At 37.7% G+C, this 26557-nt stretch overlaps 2 protein-coding genes across 6 annotated transcripts in view; one reads left to right on the forward strand and one right to left on the reverse strand.

Annotated features, from left to right (window-relative positions):
* Positions 1-26557, forward strand: part of LOC132912466 (26S proteasome non-ATPase regulatory subunit 9) — a 272372-nt gene that overhangs the window by 209412 nt on the left and 36403 nt on the right. The gene's annotated exons all lie outside the window — the stretch shown is intronic.
* LOC132912449 (hemicentin-2-like) overlaps positions 1-26557 on the reverse strand; it is a 547362-nt gene that overhangs the window by 98617 nt on the left and 422188 nt on the right. For all 5 annotated transcript variants that reach the window (XM_060969863.1, XM_060969864.1, XM_060969861.1 and 2 more), the window contains one exon: positions 26346-26478. In XM_060969863.1, the coding sequence (XP_060825846.1) occupies positions 26346-26478 (133 nt within the window). The remainder of the gene's footprint in view (positions 1-26345; positions 26479-26557) is intronic.

A 26557-nucleotide genomic window follows, 5' to 3' on the forward strand; every position in this document is an offset into this window, starting at 1 on the left:
ACATGGATCAAACAAATTTCCAAAGTTAGTTTTCTCGAAAACTAGGCGTCGGGCAAAAGATTTTATTGTTTGAATTTTACTTTTTTATTTTTTCATAAGGAATCATCTCGTGCTTGTTTGTACATGTATAACATTTTTCTTTTGTTTCTTCAACAAGTTACACAAGTTTGCTATAATATAGCTATATAAAATAGCTATATAGTGATATATTTTGTTATGTGACGTAGCCGTAGACGTATGTAGCTTAAACCTACAAAAATGTCCTATTACTTCCGATCGCTATTATTGATGTCATGAGATTGCATGTAAAACCATCAGTGAGCCGCGTGAAATCTAGCGTTGCACGCTAAACGCTGTGTGCTTGTGATATGTTTTTGAAAGATAAAGCTCGTGCAGAAACGGGGAAAAGCCGACCTAGCAACACGAATGAGTTTCCACTTCTGTTTTCTTTCTTCGCGGCTGCGATATTAAGTTCTGTGAAATGCGAACCAAAGCGTTCGAAATGTTTGCTCGCGGATCTAATAAACTTGCCAGGCGTATATAAAGCAAGCAACCTATCACGAGGAACGCTTTTATTGGGAAAATTGACGCGGCCCTGCTACGGAATAGCACGCGTCTCTGTTTTCGCGCGACTGCGTTAAAAGCCACGAGAAATGTTCAATGTAATCGGAGCGTTGCATCTCGTGTTGTTATCGGTCGTAATATCACGGATTCTCCCTCTTGCCCATGTTTTTAACCCTGAGCATGTGTTTTTTCTACCCATGCGCGAAATATCGTGGAATATTTGAATTTTTGATCACGCGAACGTTATTGATTCGTTGATGATTGGTTTGGAATTTTAATCGGTTAATTTCTGTTAAATATGTACTGGTAATTTTGAAAATAGTTCAGGGTAAAAATATTGGAGAATATATCCAGTGTGGGATTGTGAAATGCTTGCGGATGATTCAATTAAGTTGTGTTGAACGCTTTATTCCCATTTTTCTTTTATTAATTTAGAATTAACTTAGAATTACATCTCTTGTACGTTGGAGTAGTATAAAATTAGGACGCCTTTGAAATTTTCATTCCGAGTTGAGGCTTTCGATGGCCACACTGATCCATGACGTGTCATTTTCTAGAAATGTTGATCTCATTATCCGGGTACACAGTTTCCAAGTAATAAATATTTTAAATCTATAAGTAGGTACATTTCTCGTAAAGACATGATATAAAGAGTATTAAGTTACAGGGTAAATTTTTGAAAATTATGTTTATCGCTTTATTAAAAAGACGACTCATGTCAAATTGTTCGATACTTTAGATAATAACGTATTCCACTAGTCAAAATCAGTATTAGGGAAAGTGAATTATAATTTAACTTATCGTCGAATAAAAATTAAACGTGTCTACGAAATCAATCTTCATCGATGCTTTAATGTGTTTTAATATGTAATCGATGTGTTTAATTGTTAAACACCACTCTTCTATAATACAATTACAGACACACTTATAGCAATTATATTGTGTAATATGACGAACATTTTATTTAACAGAATTGAAATATATGTTTGTTTTCCTAGAAGAAAGACGAACATGTATAAGATTAATTTTTCGATCAATGTGGTTTCTGAAAGGTTCAATTACAAATTAAATTAAATTGGATTTAGCATAAGCTAAAAAGAAATGCATGATATTTTTACATCGGAATTAATATTTTAAAACGAAGTATAAAATCGTTTTAAAGCTTTCAGATTAAGCGAACGTTTTCATTTGAGCTTCCTGAATTATTATGCTGATGTTTTTATCATTGAAATGTCGGCATATCATCGTGAAACGCATAATAATGTCATTAGCTGTGCCATATTTATCACTTGCAACCTGTCCATTATATCACGGGCCATTAGTGATCCACAATGAATAAATGAAAAATGATGGAGGATAATAATGGAATGACACGTATTACCATCATTGGAGAACTTTGTATGATTCTCTATGCAACGGGTACTAATTTTTTATAGGTATTTATTTCGACCTATAAATTAAGTAAATTAGGTATCATTTCTTAAATTAATCGAACGAGATTTATCCATTGAAATATTAAATGAAATTAATAACGTCGAGAAGAGAAAATGTATGTCCGACGTTTCGAATAAAATCTTTAGGGGAAGCATTAAATCGAATAGTAGGTAACCTAACGTAAAATCAAACGGAATGCATTTATACATTAAATTAAGGGATACCACCACTGCTGACGACGGATTGAATAATTCATTTCAGAGACATAAATCAACCTATGATAACATTTGTTGGACGTATCATACACGATAATTCACGTGATTGAGATGAAATGTAATTTCTTTTTGGTCGAGCATACAAAACATAATAGAAAAACGACATAACCTAAGTTTTTACTTCCTTGCTTTAGTTTCGCCTAAGCGCGGCTATAAATGTAGGAAATAGATCGATGTTACGAAAAATCTGCTATTCCTATGCAACGAAATGGTTAGCTTTTATAGATGAAAACAAAAATACTAATAATTTTAATATTATACTATATATTTAACAAGTAATTGTACGTATTTCATGTCCAAAACAGAAGAAACATAATGAAAGATTTTAAAGTTACAAAAGAAGAGAATCGAAAATGCATTCAGGAATGAAAAGAATAGAGGATTCAAATATAGAAAATTCAATTAATTTGTAGCGGCACTCGACAGTAAACTTTTCAACGGTTTCTGTCCCGTGGCTCGCTACACAAAGACCCTATTCTTCGGATAAGATGATTGCCAGATGTCGATACATCCTCACGGAATATTTTCAGCTAGTCTAAGGACCTGCAATGAATCTAAGGATTTATTTAGCCAAGGTTCTCCAAAGTGACAGTCTTTCTCTTAACAGTCTCTAAACCTATCACCTCCTACGGAAAGATACGAGAAATCTGCTTTTCTCACGTATGATGCTTCCCGCTAGAGACTTTCTTTCAAAGGCAATTAGCATCCTTTTCCAACCACCAACACAAAAATTAGTCAATTAACAACGGCGTCCATTTCCCTCACTTTTCGAATCAAGGCTTTCCTTAACGAATCCGATGATCTCGCATCCTAAGACACCCCAACATAGTTTTCCTTTGCGGCATCATCGTGACGAAAAGTCAGTCGTTACATATCAGTTCGAAGCAATCAGTGGCAGTTCATAATAATTGTTCAGAGTTCTTCGGCATCTTAGGCAATCACCATCCGAACTTATATTGCGCATCAAAACGCGTCAACCAGAAATCGAACTTGTAATCGCGAATCGCGAACCGCTACCAGTAATACCGCGAACCGCTAATTTAATAATCGTGAGTCCCACGCTAAGTGTACACCTTGAATATATTATAATAAATTTCTTTTGTTAAATATACTCAAGTGTTTCTTCCTCTCACTATCACGATCTATCACCTCAAATTCACTCAAGAATAGAAAAAAAAACGAAAAATTTGAAAATAGAAAATTCAATGAATTCTTTGAAGAATAGAAAAAGTAGATAACGCGAGGATAGAAAATTCAATCAATTTATTCCAAAATTGAAAGAGTAAAAAGATCCAGAATAGGAAATCCGATCAAAAGAATAAACAATCGAACGATATAAAATTTGGTCAATTTACCGAAAGGTAACAAATTCACGATAACAATAGAAATATCAGTTTGATTAGCCAAAAGATAAAGCAGAATGAAAATGATGAAATATAGTAAGAGGGTTCCAAGTTTGGAGCAAAGAGAAGAATAGAAAATTCAAACGTAGAAATTCGAAACTTTTACTGGAATCACGCAAACAAACCCATCTTTATTCCGCGATACGGAAGTATCCTTCCAGATTCGAGAAAGCAGAAGAAGAAGATAAAGAAGATAAGAAGATGAAGAAACAGCAAGAGCGTGGGAAGAAGGTACGGCGTACGAAACTTCCATATTGCCTGCGCTAAACTCTCGCGAAGCGATCAATCGAGGAATACGTCCGAATATGGGACGGTTATCAAAGAAAAGCACGAAGTCACGTGAGATTCTCCAGCCAGTTCACTATCTAATATCTCGCTTTTACGCGACGCTATTTTTATTGCCCTGCAGCTTGCTATAGTGATGGGATCTAACTAAATTTATGGGGTATCGATGGCGTGTGAGAGCATCTTAAAGAGCACCTCTCTTTGTTACCTATTTATTTCTACCTCTGGCCGAAGGTATTTTACCAATGTGCTATTTACGTTTTCTTTTTTTCATCTTGCCGCGTGTTTCCTTTCTTCTCCAAACGAGAGTATAAGATATATATTATTATATGATTGAAATTTAAAAGAGATAACGTCTCAACTAGCATTTGGGTTAAGTTTCTGTTTGGGTTTGAGTGATTGGTAAATCAATTTCGATTATTGTTTGAAGTATCTGAATCTTATATATTTGGATTAGTAGAAAGACGGAATGGTTCGAGTAATTTGAATGTAAAGTGTAAAGTTTTATTAAAATATCTCGATAAAAGACTTATTATTACTTCCTCCCAAATACGTGCATAGTCTACATTAAAATATCAAAAATCAAAAACTTGGGAGGAATCAAGGGAAGAAATGCATGAGAAAGAGAAAAAGAGGGAAAAGAAAATACGTATCAAAAGATTCAATATGTGCTTTTAGATTTAAGCTTAGAGCTTCTTTATCGGATCATAAGTGAACCTCGAATAATAGATTTATTGTAATTCTTTTTGGAAAATAGAATTTTTTATTCATTCGGAAATTTGTATTTGTTGGTTTATTAGGTTTCATGATTCCTTGATTTCATAATATTTGTGTCTTTTCCTGCAATAAAATCTCTAGACTACTTTATTTGCGAGAAGATAAAAACAATGGAGGCACACATAGACCAGATGTCATGGAAACCAAGTTTAGAAGAATCATTCTAAATTGTTACATTAAAAGACATTTACTGCTTATTGTGAAAAAATTATTATAAAGAAGCGTTCCATGTAAACAGAGATTTATTGTTACTTCGTCCGATATATATGTGTATAACCTACACCGAAATACGAAAAAGTAAAAAAAAGCATCTTTTTTTGCCACAAAATTTTGTTAATGGTTTCATTCTAAGCGATGTTGAACATCAGGTTGGCAAATGTTTATAGATCCAAAGAGCAAGAAGTATTCATAGTTTCAACACGTTACAGACCGGTGCGCGTTGAATTCCCTCAGCCCTAAATTCTAGTTGTATCATCAACGACACGTCCCTGGGAATTGCAACCAGCCTGAAACTTCTCTCAAATAATTAACCACAACGTTTTTCTTATCTGGCGGTGTACGCGTGCTACATTTCCCGTGAGCATTCCGTTTTGTTCTGCAATCAGCGCGAGACACATTCTGTCAGCGTTATTATGTAACGCCGTTTATCACAATCGCAGCAGTTATTGCGAGATCTTCTTCCAAATGTTTACGAACCGGTTTGCGAACATATCTTTTGTAACGCCGTCCGCATATTTCTTTCTTTCCTTAACGGCTCGTCGACACCCGATGCCGTATGCACATGCATGTGCGCTGTTCACCCTTTAATAAAATTTTAGTCGATGGAACAACTGATTTTACTAAGGACAATTGTGACAACCTGGTTGATCCATTCGAACTGGCAGTACATAATAAGAGGGAAGTTTTAGAGCGTACTATACAAATCTGAGATTTTTATTCGTGTATGATGTTTTTCGGTATTTTTCTTCGATCTAGGAGATGGCAAGAAGTTTACTCTACCGAAAATATAAATGATGTTACAAATATATTTAATAGTGAATAAATTTAGTAATAAATTTAATAATAAAGTTCATCTTCATTATAAGATTTCATAAGTTGGTCGTGCGGAAAATGTTTGAGCTGCGTGAAACGATTTGTTGAAACATATTGCACTTTCGAGGAGGGTTCAAGCTTAAAGGGAGCTTCTGTTTGGTCAGTGTTGTAGATATGTGTGTGCATGGGTGGGGTACTTTCTAAGTGATGTTAGAAAGTTAATGGAACGAAGGTTGGCGTTTTATTAGAGATGTAAATTAAGTAATGAAATTTGCGAAAGTTAGTTAAGCTACCGAGTAATTATTTTTTGACAGTTATCTGAGTTCCGAGAACGGTTATCTCCTCTCTTTTTTAATACAGGTTCATCTACTTTAAGATCTTAATAAAAATATAATTCTTCTCTTAATGAATAGCATGAAAACTTTTTATATGCCAAGGAATATACTGCATAACGGTCGTTTCAATATAAAATAATATCGTATAAATAAATCGCTACATCGAGAATTTTACATGATACGAAATACAAAAATCCACACTTCCATTACTGCATAAATCATCGAGCACTCAAAATTTAACGATTCCATCAGTCACGAATTAACCGCGCAAAGCCCGAGCATAACTCGCCGCTAAACCCTCCAACCAACTCATAAAAAAACAAGTAATAAAACCGACTATGTGACTTCGCGAAGCTTTACCGAGGAAAAAATACGACCACTTATCCAGGAATTACTATGGCGATCGCATCACCGCACGGAAACTTTACAATCCATAGTTTTATTAAAACTACGCGGAGAACTCGACTTTATTCTTCTCGTGAAGAGGCTGCGTTTCGTCGGAGAAGCTGGCATATCGCGAGTTTATTTTATTGGCGCGCGGGGCATGAGCGTGGTTTCCGGCCGACGAATTTTTATATTCGGCGACGATTCAGGCGAAAGGAAATCAAGAGTCCCTAGCTGACTTATATTGAGAGGGGTTCCGAAGATGGCAGCATGCAGAGAGGACACGTTCACGTCGTTTCGTACTCTGCAACCGAAATTATAGTAAAAATAAGGAAAGACGACGAAAAAAATGGACTAGAGTGTTGTGCCAGTTTGTGTGTGCAAAAGTGCGTAAGAAAACTGGTAAGTGACGGACTGGATGGGACAGGAAAGTAAAGAAAATTCAGCCCTGTCGACGAAGTGGCAGTAAGGAGGCCATATTAGAACACGCGCCGACAGCGCCGCCACACGAGTACGTCTCGGGGCACGCGTAGGCAGGCACAGATATCTTACGACGCGCGACGGTAGAGCCGCCGTACCTCGGAAACTACTAAGAGCACGTTCGCGTAGGGCCCTACTGTGTCGGCACCTCACGATCACAGCCGTTCAGGAGTGGGTCGCCACCGGACGTGCTCCTGCGTCTGACGAGGATAATACTAGCAGAAGGGAGGATATGGAGGAAGGAATAGAGTTTCCGTCAAAGGTGATCAGGAAATCCAAGAGGATTGCAGGTAGGATGGACAGACCAGAGGGTTCAGTCATGAACCTCGTCATGGCACCAAACGCCGAATCCAGACACCAGAACCACCACGGCAGAAATCTCGCAGGGAAGTGCGAGTTCGGACGTCGGAGCCCTTGACCTATGGGGCCTCGTTCTGATCAACGACGTCCGGGGGAAGAAAAAGGAAACTGACATCCACAACTCCAAATGTACCTACGGAACTGGCCTTGGAGATGAGAACATCCTCCACACCTGACATAGGAGCCGAGCTAATTCGGCAGGTAGAGGAGATAATGAATATGGCAACAACATCGTCGAATCCGAAAAACACCTACATTGAGACCCTAAAGGAGGCGGCAAGGCGGTACGATGGAGCTGACATGGAGGACCGGGTCCGCCTGCAGCACTAGAGCTGTCAGGCTGGCGGAGATGCGTGTGGAGGTACTGGAGAAGGAGATCGAGGTCCTCTGGAAAGAGCAATCTGGAAAGGCCATGTGCGTCCGTCAGGGGAGTGCACTGTGCGACGCCTCCACTTTAGAGCTAAGAAGGGGCCTAAGAAGGATGATGGGGAGGAGAGAGACCGTCTCTTTGTCCGCGAGAGGAAATTTGAAGAGCTCAGGCCTTCACTAATGAGGGCCCTAGAAGAATGCCTACAGGACTGGCGTCATAGTCCAAAAACACGGCAATGGAAGGCAACCACGGTTGCGGGTAATGCCACTCAAATATTATCGCCCGCGAAGGGGCAGGGGGGAGGGTAATCAATGGAATGTGGTCGAGCTTAGAAAGAAAAAGAAGGGTATAAAGAGATCAGGTGCTGCCAAGGCGCCGGGGGCCTCACAACTGCCCCCAAAAGGAGAGCCAATGCAGGGGAACAGGAAGCTGGTGGCTCCCACACCTTTCGCTGTCATCTGCGGTGACTCATCATACGCCGAAATGCTGGTGACGGCAAGACAGAAAGTCCCGCTAGCTGAAGTCGGCATTGACCAAATGGAAATCAAGAAGGCGATGACTGGGAGCATCATTCTGGAAGTTCCTGGGGATCAAGGGAGAGATAAGGCACCCGCGCTTGCAGCACGGTTAGCACTAGCCCTGAACCTGGCCATGGTAAATGTCGCAGCTCTAACAAGAACGGCGGAGCTGAGGGTGACTGGGATCGACATCTCGGTCGGCAAGGAGGAGCTTCAGAACACCCTGGCGGGGGCGGAGGATGCAGGGCACTTGAAGTTCGAGTAGGAGACATCAGAATCTCCAGATGTGGTCTTGGATCAGTCTGAATAAGGTGTTCGACGGTAACAACGTGGCAACTAATTCGAGCGGGAGGAGTTGCTATGGGTTAGTAAATGGCAAGGGTCGAAGCCATCCTGAACAGGCCCCTACAATGCTATAGATGCATAGAGCATGAGACATGCTATAGATGCATGGTATAGATGCATGGGACATCTTAGAGCGACCTGCGGCTCTATGGTAGACCGGCGGCAGCTATGCTACAGGTGCGGAGACACCGGTCACCAGATCAAGAGCTGCCCTGCCTCCGTGCCCAGGTGTCCGCTCTGTGAGTCGCTCGGTGGGCCTGCCGCTCACAGAGTAGGAGGGACGGCATGCGTCCCGCCAAAAACTAAAAGGACGTACCAGGTTCGAGAGCCTGCTGTGGACAGGAGGCAGGATAATAGCGCGAGAGACCTACCGCAAGAAGAGGAAAGGATCACGAGTGTGGTACATAGCAGGGGGAGGCCATGGATATGGACTTGATAAAGAAATCTGCCGCAGGGACGCTGCTCGAGCTGGGCTGGGATGGGATGGTGGTGGTGGGCGTATATACCTCCCCGAACAGCGGCCTGCTCGCATTTGAGGAGTTCCTGGACGGGGTTGGCGATAGCGTGAGGGTCAGGTTTTCGTCCTGGGGGCTTTAATGCTCACTCCTCGCAATAGGACAACACAAGGATGGACGCTCATGGCCAGGTGCTGCTTGACTGGGCTGCGGGCCTCGAGCTCCTCTTATTTAACAGAGGCTCAACCAGTACATGCGTGGCGTGGAGAGGGTGTTCCGTCGTCGATATTACATGGGACGCCCCCAATGCGTTCCAGGTCTCAGGCTGGAGAATAGCTGAGAGGGTTGAGACTATCTCAGACAATCTCTCTGTATTTATGGAGGTTGGGCCGGAGTCGATGCCCGCGGGAGAGGCCTGCAGCATTCGGGGAATGGAACGCTCCCTCCCGCCATCAAGGTGGCGTATCAAGGATAGAGACAGCCAGATGCTGCAGGCGGCAACCATTGTCGCGGCCTGGAACTGGAACACTCGTACAGAGGAGACAAATGTAAACAAGGAGGCGGAGAGCCTTCGCTGAGACATGAACGCGGCATGTGATGCGTCGATGACGCACTCCATGCCTGGTGCTATATAGAACGGGACTATGTTCTGGTGGACCTCGGAGATCGGAGAGCTGCGGGTGAGGTGCGTTCGGGCTCGCAGGCGATCCCAGAGAGTCCGCCGTCGGCGATTTCGTGATAAGGAAGAGATCTCCCTCTGCTACGAGACATATAGAGGGACGCGACGCATCTTACAGCGGAGGATCAAAATTGCTAAAGCCCGATCCTGGATGGACCTCGTCCAGTCAGTCAAATCCGACCCGTGGGGTCGTCCGTACAAGATGGTGATGAAGAAACTGCGTCCAAAGACCCCACTCCTGACGGCAAATACGGATCTGGCATTGCTGGAGGAGGTCATTCGCACACTGTTCCTGTCACAGGAGGACAGCTCGGAGCAGTCGCGCACTTCCTCGACTTGGACAGTGGAGTGGAGGGAGGAACTAGAGGTTGCGGAGGAGGAGATGCTGGATGCGGCGAGGGGGATGGCCTCCGGATATGGGCGATGACAATGGGGGTCATGGCCCCCAGATTACGACATCTATTTACACGGTGTTTGAGGGAGGGAGCCTACCCTCGGATATGGCACATGGCGAGGCTGGTCCTGCTTCGGAAGGAGGGACGACCCACGGACTCGCTGTCCGCGTATTGTCCAGTGTGCCTATTGAATGAAGTGGACAAACTCTTCGAAAAAGTTATTGCCGCCCGTCTGGAGGCAAGTCAGGGCATGTCAGGGCGAGTGCCCGGTTGGCACAAAAGCTAGTACGGCTTTCGGCAGGGCCGCTCGACGATGAATGCGGTGAACCGGGTACAGAGCATGTCGCGGGCCATAGTGTCCTGGGGTGGCATAGCGCTGGCAGTCTCTTCAGACATAGTCAATGCGTCCAACACCATATCCTGGGACGGGATAATGGAGGCCCTTGAATTCTTCGAGGTGCCTACATACATCATTCGTATCATACGGGCCTAACTGAGCGACAGATGGATCAGGTACACCGGCCATGATGTTACAGCCCATCGAGTGCGGTTCCGCAGGATTCGGTTTTGGGATCATCGGCTACGACGCGGTGCCTCGCTGTCCTATGCTCCCAGACACATGCATGATGTGTTACGCGGACGACACGTTGGACTTGGCCGGGGAACGCTGTTAGCACGAGACGCTGCTCCACGAAAAGCTTGTTGCCACTGCTCTTGCTGAGGAGGCTTCATAGGACGATCGCCATCAGGATCGTAAGGGGATACCGGACGATATCGTATGTGTCGGCGGTTCTGCCAAATTGGGAGGCTTAGAGGGATCGCGGAGGACTTCCGTTATCCTTCCGGATGACGCAGGTGCTCGCAGGATATGGAGTATTCGGAGAATGCCTGCAGAAAATCGGAAGAGAGGTGACAAACATCTGTCGTTACTGCGGAGAGTACGAGGACACGGCCCAACACACGTTGGAGTTTTGTCCGGCGTGGGAGGATCCTCGTCGTATTCTGCGACTAGCGATTGGCGAGAGTTTAGACCCCTCGTTAGTTGTGAAAGCGATGCTGAGGGGGCAATACGAGTTCCTCGCAGTCCGCTCATATTACGAATGCGTAATGCTCATAAAGGTGCGAACTGAGCGAAAGAGGGTGAGAATATCCCACCCTTGCACGGTTCCGCATCGAAAGGCGGCCCTGCGTCGCCCTAGGTTGTCATAGGGGCCGACACGCCGAGGAGGATCTGGGATCTCTTCAGATGGCCACGACGACCCAGAGGATAGCGTTGAGAGGGGTAGTCCCTCCCAGTGCCCGAACTAACCAAGGAACGACTCCTTCAGATGGGAGAAGACGCAGGAGTGCTCCGGCAGTAATTCGAAAGAGGTCCCGAGGCATTCCTGTTGAGCGTCAGGCGGTCCACCGTGGGGTTTTAATCGGTAAAGTCCGACACTACCCCGCCGTTTCCCAGAAGAGCGGGGGGATGTCCATGAAGATTTCCCCACATATAAAAAAAAAGCTGACTTATATTGACGCGTTGCGTTTTTTTCTTTTTTCTTTTTTCGCGGCTTTGGATACGCAACCGTCTGGATGAACAAAGGGATTGCCAGATGAAAATCCGGCATTTAACACTCGCCAAGTAGCTTTCACGTGGCTTTACGCGGTAATTTTAATTCGTCTGAACGTATTTATGGCGACTAAAAGATATATTGGTACAATATTTTATTTATTATAGCATATTTATATATGTTATGTATAATTAGTTATATATATGTACTATGTGTGCAATACGCGTGGTGAGTATTGTGTGCAGTGTAGCAGTGTTTATATTGTAGCCATATTTATTACAATACGTATACATTTGGAGAACTTGCGGACATGCCCTTTTATTACGGTGCAACAGACGACAACAGCACAAAAGCGCGAAGTTTATACACCGAAACATATCCCAATAGGACTATACTCAGCGCAAAGATATTTTGCAAAATAGACCAACTATTGTGGGATACCGGTCTGTTAAAACTTGCGAAATGTATTCAAGAAAATCCAAGAAGAAAAAATCTTTGCAAATGGATGAGTCGGAAAATCCAACACACCACCACATTCTACCAACGAAGTGAAGAGCACTTGACCAGTTGCTTTGGAAACAGGTGGATCGGTCGAAGAGGACTTGTGCTTTAACCTGCTCGACCCCCAAATCTAAATCCTCTTAATTTTTACTATTGGGGACACATGAAGACAATGCGGCAAAATTTTAAAGATTTTAAAATTTTAAATTTAAGTCAGGCTCTATTTACAAGAAAAGGGAAGATATATGTAACATCTATTGTAATTTGCTGTATCTTTTGTGAACACTCGCGGCCGGAACTATCGCAGTGCGTCTGCAATTTTGCTGTGGACACTCGCGGAGGCAAAGGATTAGAGGAAACATCAATCCTTTCTACTCGGAAATTTCATAGAGCGGTTTTTGATATGCTCTTATAGATTTCCACGAATAACCAATTTTAATGTTCAAGCTTTTCTTTTGCAAAACGTTGCGCGAGGTTGGTTACATCTCCGAATACCATGGTCTTCCTCTCATGTATTGTCTGATCGAAATCACTGTGCGCCCTGCTGCTTAGCACGACCTCCTTTCGTTCGTGTAAGAAAGTTTGCTAGCGAGCAGGGATATTTTGGCCGATTTTTAGTTGTCAATAACTAAAAAACGAAGCCGGAAACACAATTCTTTTATTCTCAATTTTCATCTTATTTCGGCGTCAATAATCAACTCTTATCACTTAATTAGTTTTAATTAATTAAATTAATTAAAAATTAATTTGTAAGTAAAATTAATTAAAAGTAATTTCATATGACCATTTTCATAAAATTTGATACTGTGAGAATAAACTGTATGCGCATATATAGAATCTGATAAAAAAGACTTCATTGTAAAATATGGGTATATATGTGCTAATAGTAGGCCACTGTAACAGTACTGTGTTTATTTGTATTGTCTTGTCTTCTTTTATTCTTCAGAATAAAATGTTTCTTGTAGGAGAAATTAGAAATATAATATGAAATTCTAATATACAATAAGTACAATATAATATTCAATCGCTGTTAATTATTAAAATTCAATGAAATTTGTAAAATTTAATTCACATAACAAATTTCGTTCCTAAAAAAGAAAAAGAGCACATATAAAACCTTGTACACAGGACTTACGAAATAAACATCGATCTTCACATCGGAGGAAACATTTCCAATTTCAAATGTTTCGTACTGAACGAGCTAACGCTCTGATAAAAATTTCCATTCGGAAATATTCCGCGCCACATATATGGCCGGCCGCTAAAAGAGTAAAAAAAGAAGCGGAACTCGCGGGTTAAACTTGATTTTGGTATCAACACCGGACGTTATTAGTTCTATCGAATTAAACCAGATAACGAAGTTTTCCCGTTACGAAACGAAGTCGACGGAATTACCAAGGCGCACGGGAGAGGGTTGAAATTAACCGACTAACCAAAGCTGGATTTTTATTAAATCCAGCTGGTGTCCGGTTCGATCTCGCGGCGATTCCGCCGTTGCAAACCAATTATTCCGGTGTTACGCGCTAAAGTTCACGGTTAATTACATCCCACCAATATTACGGCCACTTTGTACAGTTGGAAATGGCGCGTATGCCACCCCGAAAAAAATTCTCGTCCCTGTGCTCGGCGCGTGCATTCGGTTACTGTCGTTTCTTTGGTTTAATGGTCGACTGTCAACCGGGGATGATATTGCGTAATTGGACAGAGATTCTCTAGGCAATTGAGAATAATTCCTATACTGGAAGATGAAAAAGGAAAATAATTTTATGAGCCTAAATTTTGGTATGCTGCTGTTCGGTTTTCTGTTAAGGGGTTGAAAGCTATGCACGAGAGGCGAATTGAATATCTTTGCGCGTTAGTGGAAGCGATCTGTATGGAAAAAATTTTTTTTATATCTGTATATATTCACTTCTGTGTGTGTATATATTTCCTTCTGCATATTTTTGCGTATTTTTCTTCTGTGTATTTCTCCTGAATATTTATATTTTTCTTTTGTATATTTTTGTGTGTATATTTTATAGTAAAAAATAGTATGATTTTATAGATTGAGATTTTAACGTGTGAAACTTTATTTATTCATCAGTCGAATATCATTTCCTTTTCTGTTTTAAAATGATTCTTTCTTTGTAAACCTTTTTGGAAAAATGATCTTAGATAAGGAATTTTTATTTTTCCAATTTATTTTCGTTTCACTTTTTCAATCATCTTTCAGTTAGTATCTTTTGATGAAACTTTTACGTTAGAAAATAAGAAATAGTCGTAGGAAGTAAAATCAGGTGTGTCTTTATTTTTCAAAACATCGAATATATATATATATATATGATAATATATATATCAGTATATGATTATGTATATATATTATTCTAATCGTTAGATTAAAAATAATGGTACAACGAAGAACATTATTAATGGTAGAAAATATGAATCCTCAATTGTTAAATGGCAGTGTCACTCATTTCTCACTCCACTTAATAAATATTGAAATTTCTTAATTACCCACGAAATATTACCTATATATGAAGAAAAAATAGTCTAAACTTGACCTCACTCGATCTCATATTAATATTGTTATGATAATGAAGTGTCGATATTATAATTAAATACATTAAGCAGAAGAAAAAATCAGCTGCAGTACAGTCTAAGTAATGGTGTTAGGGAGCTTCCTTTAACTCCTAGCTGACAGTACTTGTATTAATGAATACGAAAGTTACGGCCTCATAAATATTTATAGAGTGTTTCATGCAACTAGGCGAAATCGTAGCTTTAACATCGAAAAGACATCATAAAACAAAATTAGAGGGTAAGAATCATGTCTAGTTTCTTTTTTTTTTATTCACTTTATCATGCCTCGTTTATTCATTAATTGAAGATCTGAAAATCTGAATTGTTATATAATCTGTAGAATCCAGGATAATTTAATTATTATTAAGAGACTACAGACATAGAATATATTACACTATATGCAAGTCACACGAAATTCAATTTTAAATTGGCCTTGTTTGATGTTTTGAATGTAAAGTTTAATCTGTTAAGTTTGATTATCTCGTTCCTCCACGAGAAGTTTCTCTCAAACGCAAAATTAACAATTAGTAAAAGTGAGTTACATACTCCGCTTTGACCTTCGCCGACTATGAGTATAACGTTGTACTAATTGTGTAAATAATAATTTAGTTCGTTCCCCAGTGAAAATATCAAAAGCAAAAACGCAAGAGATTTTGGAGAAAAAGAAAAGATCCTAACAAAAAATGAAAAATATTTAAAATATCAAAAAGATTGAAAACAAAAATATATGCATGTCGAATGTAATCTACAGTGTTTAGACTATTAGTTTCCAACATATTTTTCGCAATTGGTAGATTTGTTACAAACATGGGGAACGAGAAGGTTTCGCTAAGAAAGAATTGTAATTATGAATTTAGAAATATTCATGGTCTTGTCATAACATAAAAATTATGATAAATTAAAAAAACCTATGTACACATAAGAAGTAATACAGTTTTGTAAGTAATAAAAATAGCGAAACTTTATAAATAGTAGAAATAGTAAAACTTCGTAAATAATAAAATTATATATATAGCGAAAATAATAAAATTGTGTAAATAATCCAAAGGTTCTTATTACACCATTTTAACAAATCTATTTCAAACGATATTAAATTATAATAATTGTAAAGAAGCACCATTGTAAATAACAAAATAATAAAAATTTGTAAATACTAAAAATAATAAAGCTCTCCTATGTCGTTATAAATTCATCACCTACAAAAAGCCTCGGAGAAGTAATAATACGAATAGTCTGTATACGCTTTCAGACACTATAAAGGGGGATGAAAGAAAAGTTCATAAAACGTTCCTCCGTAAGACCTGTAGCGCTCTTCGTACATGAACTTCGAGTAGGTTTAACACGAGTACCCATTTCTTCTTGATAACGTCACAAGCATCGAAGCAGTTCAACGAAATATCTTATATATAATTTCAATTTTAACCTGGAACATGTTCATACATTTTAAACGCTTGGAGGAGGGTTTCACCATGGAAGAGGAAAGAAGAAACACGATCTTGAAGTTCTACTGGTATAAGGGAAACGACTATGCGGTAGACGTGGCAGAAATAGTACGTGAAGCAAAAGATGAGCACGCGATCCTCTGTAACGATAGCAAGAAAGATGGGATTTCTGCTTCTTCTAGTTTCTATGCATAAACTGCGATGGAATCGTGATAGCAACTTTCGAGAATAAAAATCGAGAGAAGGGATGCACGAGAGAGAGAGAGAGAGAGAGAGAGAGATAACACGTATCAAAAGATTCAATACGTAGCTGTTTGTTCGTCCAGTCGCGGGGAGACGCGTCTCCGTTAGGCGCGTCAACGGGAGTCGTAAATTCCCGTTACGATCTACGAATCGACACCGCGAGCAGGGCGATCCCCTGATTTCAGTTACGACAATAGGGGTGGTTATATTGAAATAACTGTAGTCTCCAGTTATATATTTTTATTTATTTTGCCACTTTTCACAACACTTAGAACGTATATAGAAATATGTTGTAATGGATACCGGTTAACGCGATGAATCCCGATATCGTGTGAAACTATTAGACTAGCTTGCCGAATGAGTGCAAGAACCGTCCGAAGTATGTTGACGTCAAGAATTGACTGTCTCGTTGGCGTCAATTGAAGTTAGTGCCTCGGTGGCTAGAATTATACTTGAATGACTTGCTTAGTAGAAGAGCAGAGACTTGACTGTCTGCGTGGTAGAAGAACAGTGACTTGACTGTCTAAGGAGTAGAAGAGCAGTGACTGACTGATTGATGAACAGTTTACTTGACTGATTGAAGAACAGTAGAACAGTGATTGACCCATCTCGTCTTGTTTAGGAGGAAAGCTCGATGTGGGTGTACCCTTGCTGAACCAAGGACGCGGATTCGTTGTTCACACCTTTAGGTAGAATAGTGAGGGTAACGATCCGCGATGCCCATTGGTTTTTAGCCAATATTAATACACATAATGCGAGGAGAAAGTCTCCTGCATATTTGGCTCATGGGTGTCCTTGTTCTTGGGAAAAACCCGCCATTTAACGGGACACATCTGCTTTCCCCGTAATTAACAAGAGAGTGCAATAAACCTAATGACTGTTCAAATGACCATCCATAAACCGAATAATATTTGTATGAATCGAAAGTAAGTTGAAAAGATTCGGTTTATGGTGGTTCCTTAGGTTACTGCAGGTCAGTTTGATGAGAGATAGGCGTCGGCGGTCAGACCGAAAGGTACGTCGCACTGACTGTCTAGCGCGCCGTAACAGTAGCTTTAGATTTGATGGAGCTCCCTTATAGAATCTTCAGCAGGTTTTGAATAATAGATGTATTATAGTTCGTTTTAGAGAATAGAATTCTTTCATTCGGAAATTCGTATTTGTAGATTTATTAGATTTTATGATTTCTTAATTTTGTTATGTCTGCGATTATGTCTGTAATTTGTGCCTTTTCCTGGAACAAAATCTCTGGATTGTTTTAAATGTCTCTATACTATGTTGGAAACTTATATCTGTTGCGTTTATTGGTTTTTGACTTCTATGACTTTGTAAAACAATTTTTTTTTAAAGTAGAATTGCTCGGTTATTTTTAACGTTATTTTATTATCTCCCCTAGTATTTAAAAATTGTACAATATTTCTGTTTTGTAGTTGTGTAACCTTATAATTCCACAGTTCTATTGTTCTACACTTTCATTCTGCTTTTGTCAGAGGTTTAGAATTTTATAATCTCATAGCTCCACAATGCTCTATTTTCTTATAGAAAAATTTTGCATGTTCTGCATTTTGTAGTTTTATTTTGCGTGATTATTTTAAAGACTTTTTTATTTTTCCACGGAGTTCAAGAATTTTTCTATTCTATGATTCTATTCTGTTATTCTATTATGCCACTATATTCATGTTGTATACTAATTTTGCGCTAAATATGTATATTTTTGTAACAAATATCTTGTAATTTCTATGTACCTTTTCGGACTAGTTTCAAATTTGTCTAACATAATTACAACAATCGGATTTCAAAATTAAATTTAATTTAATAATTTCTAGTTTTTAAATATTTTATACAGGATGTTCCAGAAATCGTAACAGAACCGGGAAGATTCTGATTTCTCGTACGAAAGTAAGAGGAAAATATAGAATAAAACCTTTCTGTTCCAGGCTTTGTTTTAAAAAAAAATGAGTATAAAAATTCATGAAGTGTTGAACTTGAACATGGCTAATTCCGAACTAGACAGGAGAAAGAAGTCGAATCGGTATTTATTCTACATACGAGAATAAGCGGACAATGCGAAATTAAATTTTTCCTTTTCAGATTTCATTTTGAAGAAGCTAGAGTTCGAATATGTTCAGTTAAAAACTGACCTACACACCCAGGAATTTATTAAATTTTCAAATTTATTTTTCGCGGAAACAAAACGTCTTGTGAAAAATATTATTCCACATTTTCGATTTATTTTCATCTACATTTTGTACATCTAAAGTAGCAACGAGCCATGTTCAAGTACGGTTAATAAATTTCCAAAAGCAATTTCATCTAAAACGAAGCCTCGTACAAAAAGATTTTATTATACTTTACAGACTTATTTTTACACGATGATTCCACCTGCTTTCACGATTTCTGGAACATCTTGTGCAATGCACAATATGAAGATAAAAAGATATCTACGGTAATTGCTTAATTATGTACCTTTGTAACCCAATGTCATATATATTCCATCTGTAAATCATATAGAGTCATAGAGCACCAATCGGAATCTCTAATATGTTGTTGTAGTGCTATGAAAATTGGGATTTTTGTGGAGAACGTTTCAAAACGGACGTTCGTTTGGCACGCCACGCATAAGAGGAGTGCGAGGATAAGACAATTTCGCGAGTGTAGAGTCGAGGACTTGGGACAGAAGGCTTGTCAAATGAGTAGATTTATTAGTAACAATAAACTAGCGCGCGGATATGCGTGATGTACGTACGTTGTACACTATGTACGAGACAACATGATTCAACCGTGCGCGGGACAATGTACGGATACGGAGTACGAAGCCTAGGATGTTTCGTTTCGTTTCACGCGATAAATTGAATCTAATGGGTCGTCATATTCTTTCCAAGCGATGAAAAGATATGGAATGGCATGGAAATGAAATGGTAGAATTACGGAAGCGTGAATTGAATTTGGATATTGCGTAAATATACTATGACGACGTGCGAGAGCGAAGAATTTTGCGACGGTATTGGATATAAAATGTAGCAGTATGGTACGATGCTAGTAAGAGGTGTGTAAAACTATGTGGAGTAGGGGACGTTGAGTAGTTGTACATAAATTTGTAGATTTGTAGAATCGTACGATTGTAAAATAGTGAAATTGAGAGATAAAAGATGGCAATGCCGGAACACGTTAGTAAGAGGATGTAGAATGTTGGGAAATTAGGATTGAAAGCATAGTGAAATTTTTATTACTGAATTATTGAGATTAATATTACAGAATTATATTCATAGAATGATAGAACCATAAAGTTGATAAGTTGCAAAATTTTAAGATTGTTCACGTAGTAGTAGAGTAGCATTGGGTAATTATTGTAGGAACGTGGAACTATATTAGCGTTATAGAAGTTATTAATAAGGTTATATAATATTAGAACGCTAATTGTTTCAATATTTGAAACAATTTCATTCATGAGTAATCATCAAATAATGTGAAGAATATAGAAATGCACATATTGATATTTTTTAATAAAAGAACGAAAGCTTTGAGGTAATAAGACTTTTTAAAAATCTTTGATAATCATTCAAAGATACACAAACAAAGTTATTACACAGGATAGTCATTTTCATAGAAATGTAGTAGCAAGAGCAACATGAAACAACATGAAGAAAGATGAATTTGACTCTGACGTGGATAATTCTAAAAGCATTCATAATGCGTCGGTATTTTTTGAACGTATAAATGTACTCAATATTCTATATAGTTGAGTATCATCTAATCTTGTAAATACGTAATCACTAATTATTTACTTCTGATGATCACTGATAACTTCATTGTTAATGTGACCACTTTAGAATAAATAAATAAAAGCAACATAAAACGACCAATATTACAATCATTATTTATATATTAATAATTTGAAATTCTTCAACCTAGGTGATCCATCGAGAAAACATTAACTTGTATGTACATGTAAATCTCTACAAGTTCGACAGATCACTCAAGATCAAATCCACTATCCGCAACATCACGAATTTTATTTTCTGTCCATTCAAGCGTACTACTTCAAACAAACGTTCGTTTCAAATCGCCCTGAAATGAACGTCGTGTTTTTTCCCTGTCCATCCCTTATTTACCCTGTCACGTTATTACAACAAAATCGATCCGATTCGAAACCGTTTAGAACGCACGAAAATATCATCGAGGGTCGCCAATGAAAGCACCGACACAAACATTTGCCGATCGTTGGTGTTTAAAAAACCCTCCCGTAGTTTCCAATTCGAAATGGCGAATGTTCGAGGTTTGGTGATTTTGTATGCGAAATGTTCGATAAAAAAGTGTGGATAAGTAATTATCATCGTACGTTTCAGTTAATTCACTAACACTAAAACTACCAATCTGCAATCAATATAATATCGGTCATAAGTATTTGGTCGATCTCTCATGTTAACTTAAATTGTATACTTTTCACTGCTTTTATTTTTTTAATTATTTTATTATAATTCTATTAATTTATTCGTATCATGTGTACATTATTAATATTAAATGAAGCAAAATTTGTTAGAGTTTTGCAATAAATATAATATGTATCATATACTATATAATAAATACATTTTATATTATATAATAAATATAATACGTATCAGAATTGGTATGTATTATATAGGACGGGACGATGTACGAATTCGGATGCACTTCGATATATATGAAAAAATAAGTTAAAAATATATATACTTGCCAAGTATACTTTAACGAGGCTAAATATTGATTGGGTGTGTCACAGCAAGTTATTATATATATGAAAATAAGTAAAAAAATGTAAAATAAAATTTTCCGTTTAAAGTCTCGTTTTCAAGAAAATAAGGTTTAAACATGTTAAATTAAAAACTGGTCTTGTACACTCGCATGATAAATTTTCAAATTCACTTTTGCCGAAAATAAAGCACCTTATGAAAAAATGTTATTCTACATTTTTTACTTATTTTCAAATGTAATATAAAACTCTATCGATTATTTAGCTTTGTTCAGTCCGGAATTAGTCAAATTTAAGTATACTTGTCAAATCTTCAAAGTTGATTTTCCTGAAAATGAAGCCTTAAATGAAACAATGTTATACCAAATCTTTTTCTTATTTTTTCACGTAGAATCGCTCTCTGCTTGATTATAATACGATTATCCTATATTTACTATACAGGGTATAACAGAACATGTGGGATCCACATTGGGAGTTGATTGTACACCTAAAAACCGATGACAAAATGTCATATAAACATATATTCTATCTGTTTTTGTTTATAAAATGTAACAAATTTTCTGCTTTGCCGTGATATATTTATGTTTACAGAGGATGCTCAAAATTATTACTTAGCTTCAAGGCTAACCTATAGACTTGTCACGGATCTGGTTATACTCTGAAAAATTCCCGACATTTTCCGAATTTCTTGAAAAGCTTTTTCTATTCTGAATATTAGTATTTCAATATTTTCAATAGGTGTTGCGTACGCAATAGATTCGTTATATCTCATAAACGAAGACAGATAAAGCATATGCGTATTTTTTCACTTTTTTCAGATTTTTTCACTGTTTTGCTACAATCAGTTCTCGAAGTAAGCGCCACATGTTCTGTTACGCCCTGTATACATATGTATATACAGAAACTGTTACCAATATGCTCAACAATCTTTGCTACAAAGGTTACTAAAACTCGTAATGTATTAATTTTTAACTTTCTTACCCGCCACTGTATGCGACACTTTCAAAGCTAATACTTATCTTTATGATTGTATTCGGTTAATCAGAAATCACCGATCAGATCCGCATTCCTTCGTTCGGTTATTCATTTTCTCATCTCTGTATCATACACGTGCGTTTTAATACACGTTCAAAACCGCAATCTCTGCACTCAAGATATCGTTTAAACGATCGCAGAAAATCTCGGCCCGAAAGTGGAACGGAGGAAATTCGTTCACACGTATCAGAGAAACTTGACAAGGTGAAATGATCAGAACGGGCGTATAAACGTCCTCCCAGGACCGGTTCGGAGATCCAGCCCCAGGGGGTGTCGGTCGGCCACAACCTCATCCTGCCAGTGGCCTTTTATATTAGAGGGAAAGATTCGAGAACACCTGTCCAGGCGCAGGTTGAATAATCCAGTCCAACTCGCAATTCGCGCCATCGAACTGTGCTATATCGATTTCAGACGAGAATGTTTCTCTTCTTCTTCATTTCTTTCTTTCTTTTTTTTTTTTTTTTTTTACGAACCTCGTCTTTCGTTGTTTCATTTGTTCTTCTTGGAATGTTAACGATCCTGGTAGCAACCTTGCAACAGGTTTAAAATAGAAATGTGATTTTATCGATTGATATATCATAAATGTTGTCTATTTAGATGCTTTTTAACGTCAACGTGTTTGAGGAGCAAAGAAATTAAGAAATTAAGCGACATTGGTTGCAAAGCATAAACTTTTACACGACGAGTACAAAGAAGTTAGCGCATTCTATGAGTAAAAATAAGAAAAAAAGTGTCACATACACAGGTGGTCATAAGTGCCTTATTAAAAGATTCTAACGAAAAAGTAATTAAAAAGTGAACTAAGTTTTTGCTCGACCAAGTATTTAAACAGCTTGAGATGATGTTTATATCGGATTCTTATATTATTGTATTTAACTTAGATGTTAGTTTATACCTCTCAGACAAAGAGGAAGTTGTTTGATTGTTCGAAGAGACTGTGTTATGATTAATCCAAACAATCAAAGTTATTTTTTTTTTTTTTTTGATCATAAAATCTTCATATTTTATAATTGGAATTTCTATAAAATTTGAAAGATACATTTAACCAAAACTATTATAAAAGTACCGAGTTGTTGAATTTCGCTTGTGAAATTTTTAAGGAATTTTGGAGGATTTTTAATTTTTAAGGAACTCTGAACTCCAATTTTGTTTATTTCTTACAGAATCTTTAGAAAAGAAATGGTAGACCAGAAATTTAAGAACGCATAAAATTAAATAAGGGCAACATTATATAGCAAAACGAATCGTGATGCTTTGATCATGAAACGAATCCATCCATATTAATTGTTTTACAATTGATATACGTAAATTAATTTTTAATCCGTATCACAGAGAAATATTTTAAATAAATATTTATACGTATATTTGTTTCTGTCATTTTTACCGTGGCAATAGATGTCATTCGGAGAAGGAGAAGCGAGAGATATCTCATTAAAATGTTCGCCGACGAAATTTGCTTTCCACGCATTTTGATATCAACGGGTTTGACAAATTTTAATTATCTCTCGACGAGAATAACATTCACGATGTGACGTTTTATCATTTTTCTCTCTTTTTTTTTCTTCTTTTTTATAAGTTTCGTCGCTCGACGAGATTTTATAACGTTGCGACTTGGGTCAAGCGATAATAGTGTTGCGGGAAGAAAACTTTAATTAAACGCAACGCAAACGGAGCTAACGCTTTGACAGGATAAGTCCCGTCCTTTAAATTTTCCCATCTGTCTTCTACTTCAATTATCCTGTGCAATTACGCATAAAGATTTTAATACGTGGATTATTATTAGGAAATTCTTGTAATGAAATGGAAAGATGGTTTATATCGTTTTCAAGCTATTTTTACTATTATAACAAATAATTTTATTAAGTTGTGATAAATAGAATGTCGGCTTGAAATCTTCAAATCTTATATTTAAATTATGTTTAGGAGTATTCCATTATTCGTAACTTACGAGGCAGCTCACTTAGCGTAGGTACAAATTATAATTACAAACCTATTTATTTTTTTGGAACCTATTTACATCTTTACTCTGATGCCGTAAATGCAGGAAATCTTATGGACAAGATAAGATAATTATTTTCTAAAACGTTTATTGTAAATTCTTCGTTGTCTATTATAGTTTATTACAATCAGAGAGTGAAAATCAACCAGAGAGTAAAATAAACTAAAGGCTACGAATTACCATAAAGGAGTAAAATGATAAATTAGAAATTTCCTATTATACTTTGTTTCTACCTCGTCCTAGAACTTTTCAAATGACACGTATTTCTATTCGAGGAATACTCGATTATCTGCAATCGAGTAACCCGTATATTAAGTTTAGTGATATAGAACGAAATGAAAGAATATGAAGGAGAATGTTAAAGGAGTCTCTGTAAATCCCAGGAAACTTAATTTAAATCTCCATTAAGAAGGAACGTGAGGCAAAGTGATGGTAATAAAGAGACCAGACGCGAAAATACAAACAGCGAATAAATAGAGGAGATTGGCAACGTTTCAGAGATATAAAGTCCTCCACGGGCGGAAACAAATTTCCGAAAAGAATGGTGTTCGGGAGGAGCGAATTTTGCGATTCTACTGCATGGATCATCATGTACAGCCTGATGAATATGAAAGAGGATTAAACAGCAAAGAAACATGATGCGTGTGTGACCTAATCCCAACCTAATCCCAATCAAGACTTGAGTAATCAACGATCGAATAATAGGGATTTTGATAATCAAAATTCGAGTAATCAAGGATCTGCACAATTATTATAAAATTCCTTGTTACTGTTTTCTTTTAATAATAGGGCATCGAAATTTTGAGGTACGCGATTTCCAACTGACAGCCGATTTCTTTAGTATACTTGACTCGGTTTCTCAAAATATTTGCTCATGGTAAATAGTTCTCCTCACCTGCTTCCTCGAAAATGAAACATTCAGTGGAAATAACATAATCGCCCTATATATTCTGCGAAAATCTTAAAAATATTTGTGTTGGTGAATCATTAGATGGAGGACTAGATCGTTTATATAAATTTATGTTTTTAGAAAGATGATCAAAGAAATATTTTCACTTCATTTCAATCGTTTTATATTTCCACTCATGTTAATCAATAGGAAAGGGTTATTAACAATTTAATTGAACGTTACAGATGTTACAGACGTTGTGAAAGTTTGACTAAATTGAAATTGAACGAGGATAGAGGTTAGGTGCTATGGTGGGGGATTTCCTGGTTAGTGGCCTTGAACAGTCGATTGATTTCAGACAGGCTATAGTACACGCGAGGAGTTGCTTCTTTAATTAAGGCTTGTTGCAAGTGCAACTCAATTGATTCGAAGCGCGAGCGGCTTGTTTGAAGACTAAAGTGTTGTTCTGTGGTTTGAGGGTGATGGAGCGATACACGTTGAATTTAATTAAGAAAACTGTTTGCCTTGGAATTGACGATTCATGTAATATTCAGTCGATTAAATATTTTTGTCGTAAAGACTTTTTTAATAATTTTTAATATACTGGTATTCTACTGAATAATGCTATTATACAAATGTTTCATTTAATGGTATTACTAAGCAATAAAGATCGAGTTTCCATTTAATTTTACTTTGAAATAAATTAATAATGCGTGTTTTGATATTTTTTATTAAACATAAAATTAGATATATATGTTGCAGTAAGTAGAAGTTTTTGGAAAAAGTTTATTATAGATCCCTAATTAAATGATATTTTGTAACAACATCATAAAAAATGTATTAATTTACGATTATTATTTTCATTAAGCTTCTATCTCAAAATTTTTAAATTCACGAAATGTTATTTAAGACTTACCTTTCAAGCTATAAACAATTTATAACTACATTTCACATAATATATCATATTATGCATTTACACCATACAGTATATTATACGGCAGAATACTATATACCAATTTTATCTTCATAATAATGCGCATTCTATGTCAATATCTATAACAATTACTAATCTCTAAATTTTTAAATGCAGATGAGAAACAATAATCACGCTTAATTCCTGTCTGGATAAGCGAATGAAATTTTATTTGTGGAGGATTAACTGTCAGGATTCGTCGTTAGAAGAGGAAACCGCGTGTCTCGCTACTTTCCTCAATTTTTATTCTGGAGGCGAGCAGCGAAGCAGGGATGATTTGAACCGTACAACGAGAAGCGGAAATAAGAAATGCAAAAGTGGAATTTACCTGTATATCGGCGCGTCTGCTTCCTCCTTGTACCAAATAACTAGATGCAGCTTGTCTCCGGGGACTGGCGGTTCCACGTCGCATGGTAACTGAGCAGTTCCACCTGCCACTGCCTCCGCATCTATCATTGTCACTGTAATGACAAAGACGGGCTGTGAGTCAGGTACATCATATGATGAGAGCAAAGCGTGACTGCAGTTTGTGTCAAATCG

The sequence above is a fragment of the Bombus pascuorum genome, chromosome 12 (genome assembly GCF_905332965.1).
Source record: "Bombus pascuorum chromosome 12, iyBomPasc1.1, whole genome shotgun sequence".
Classification (NCBI taxonomy): Eukaryota; Metazoa; Arthropoda; class Insecta; order Hymenoptera; family Apidae; genus Bombus; species Bombus pascuorum.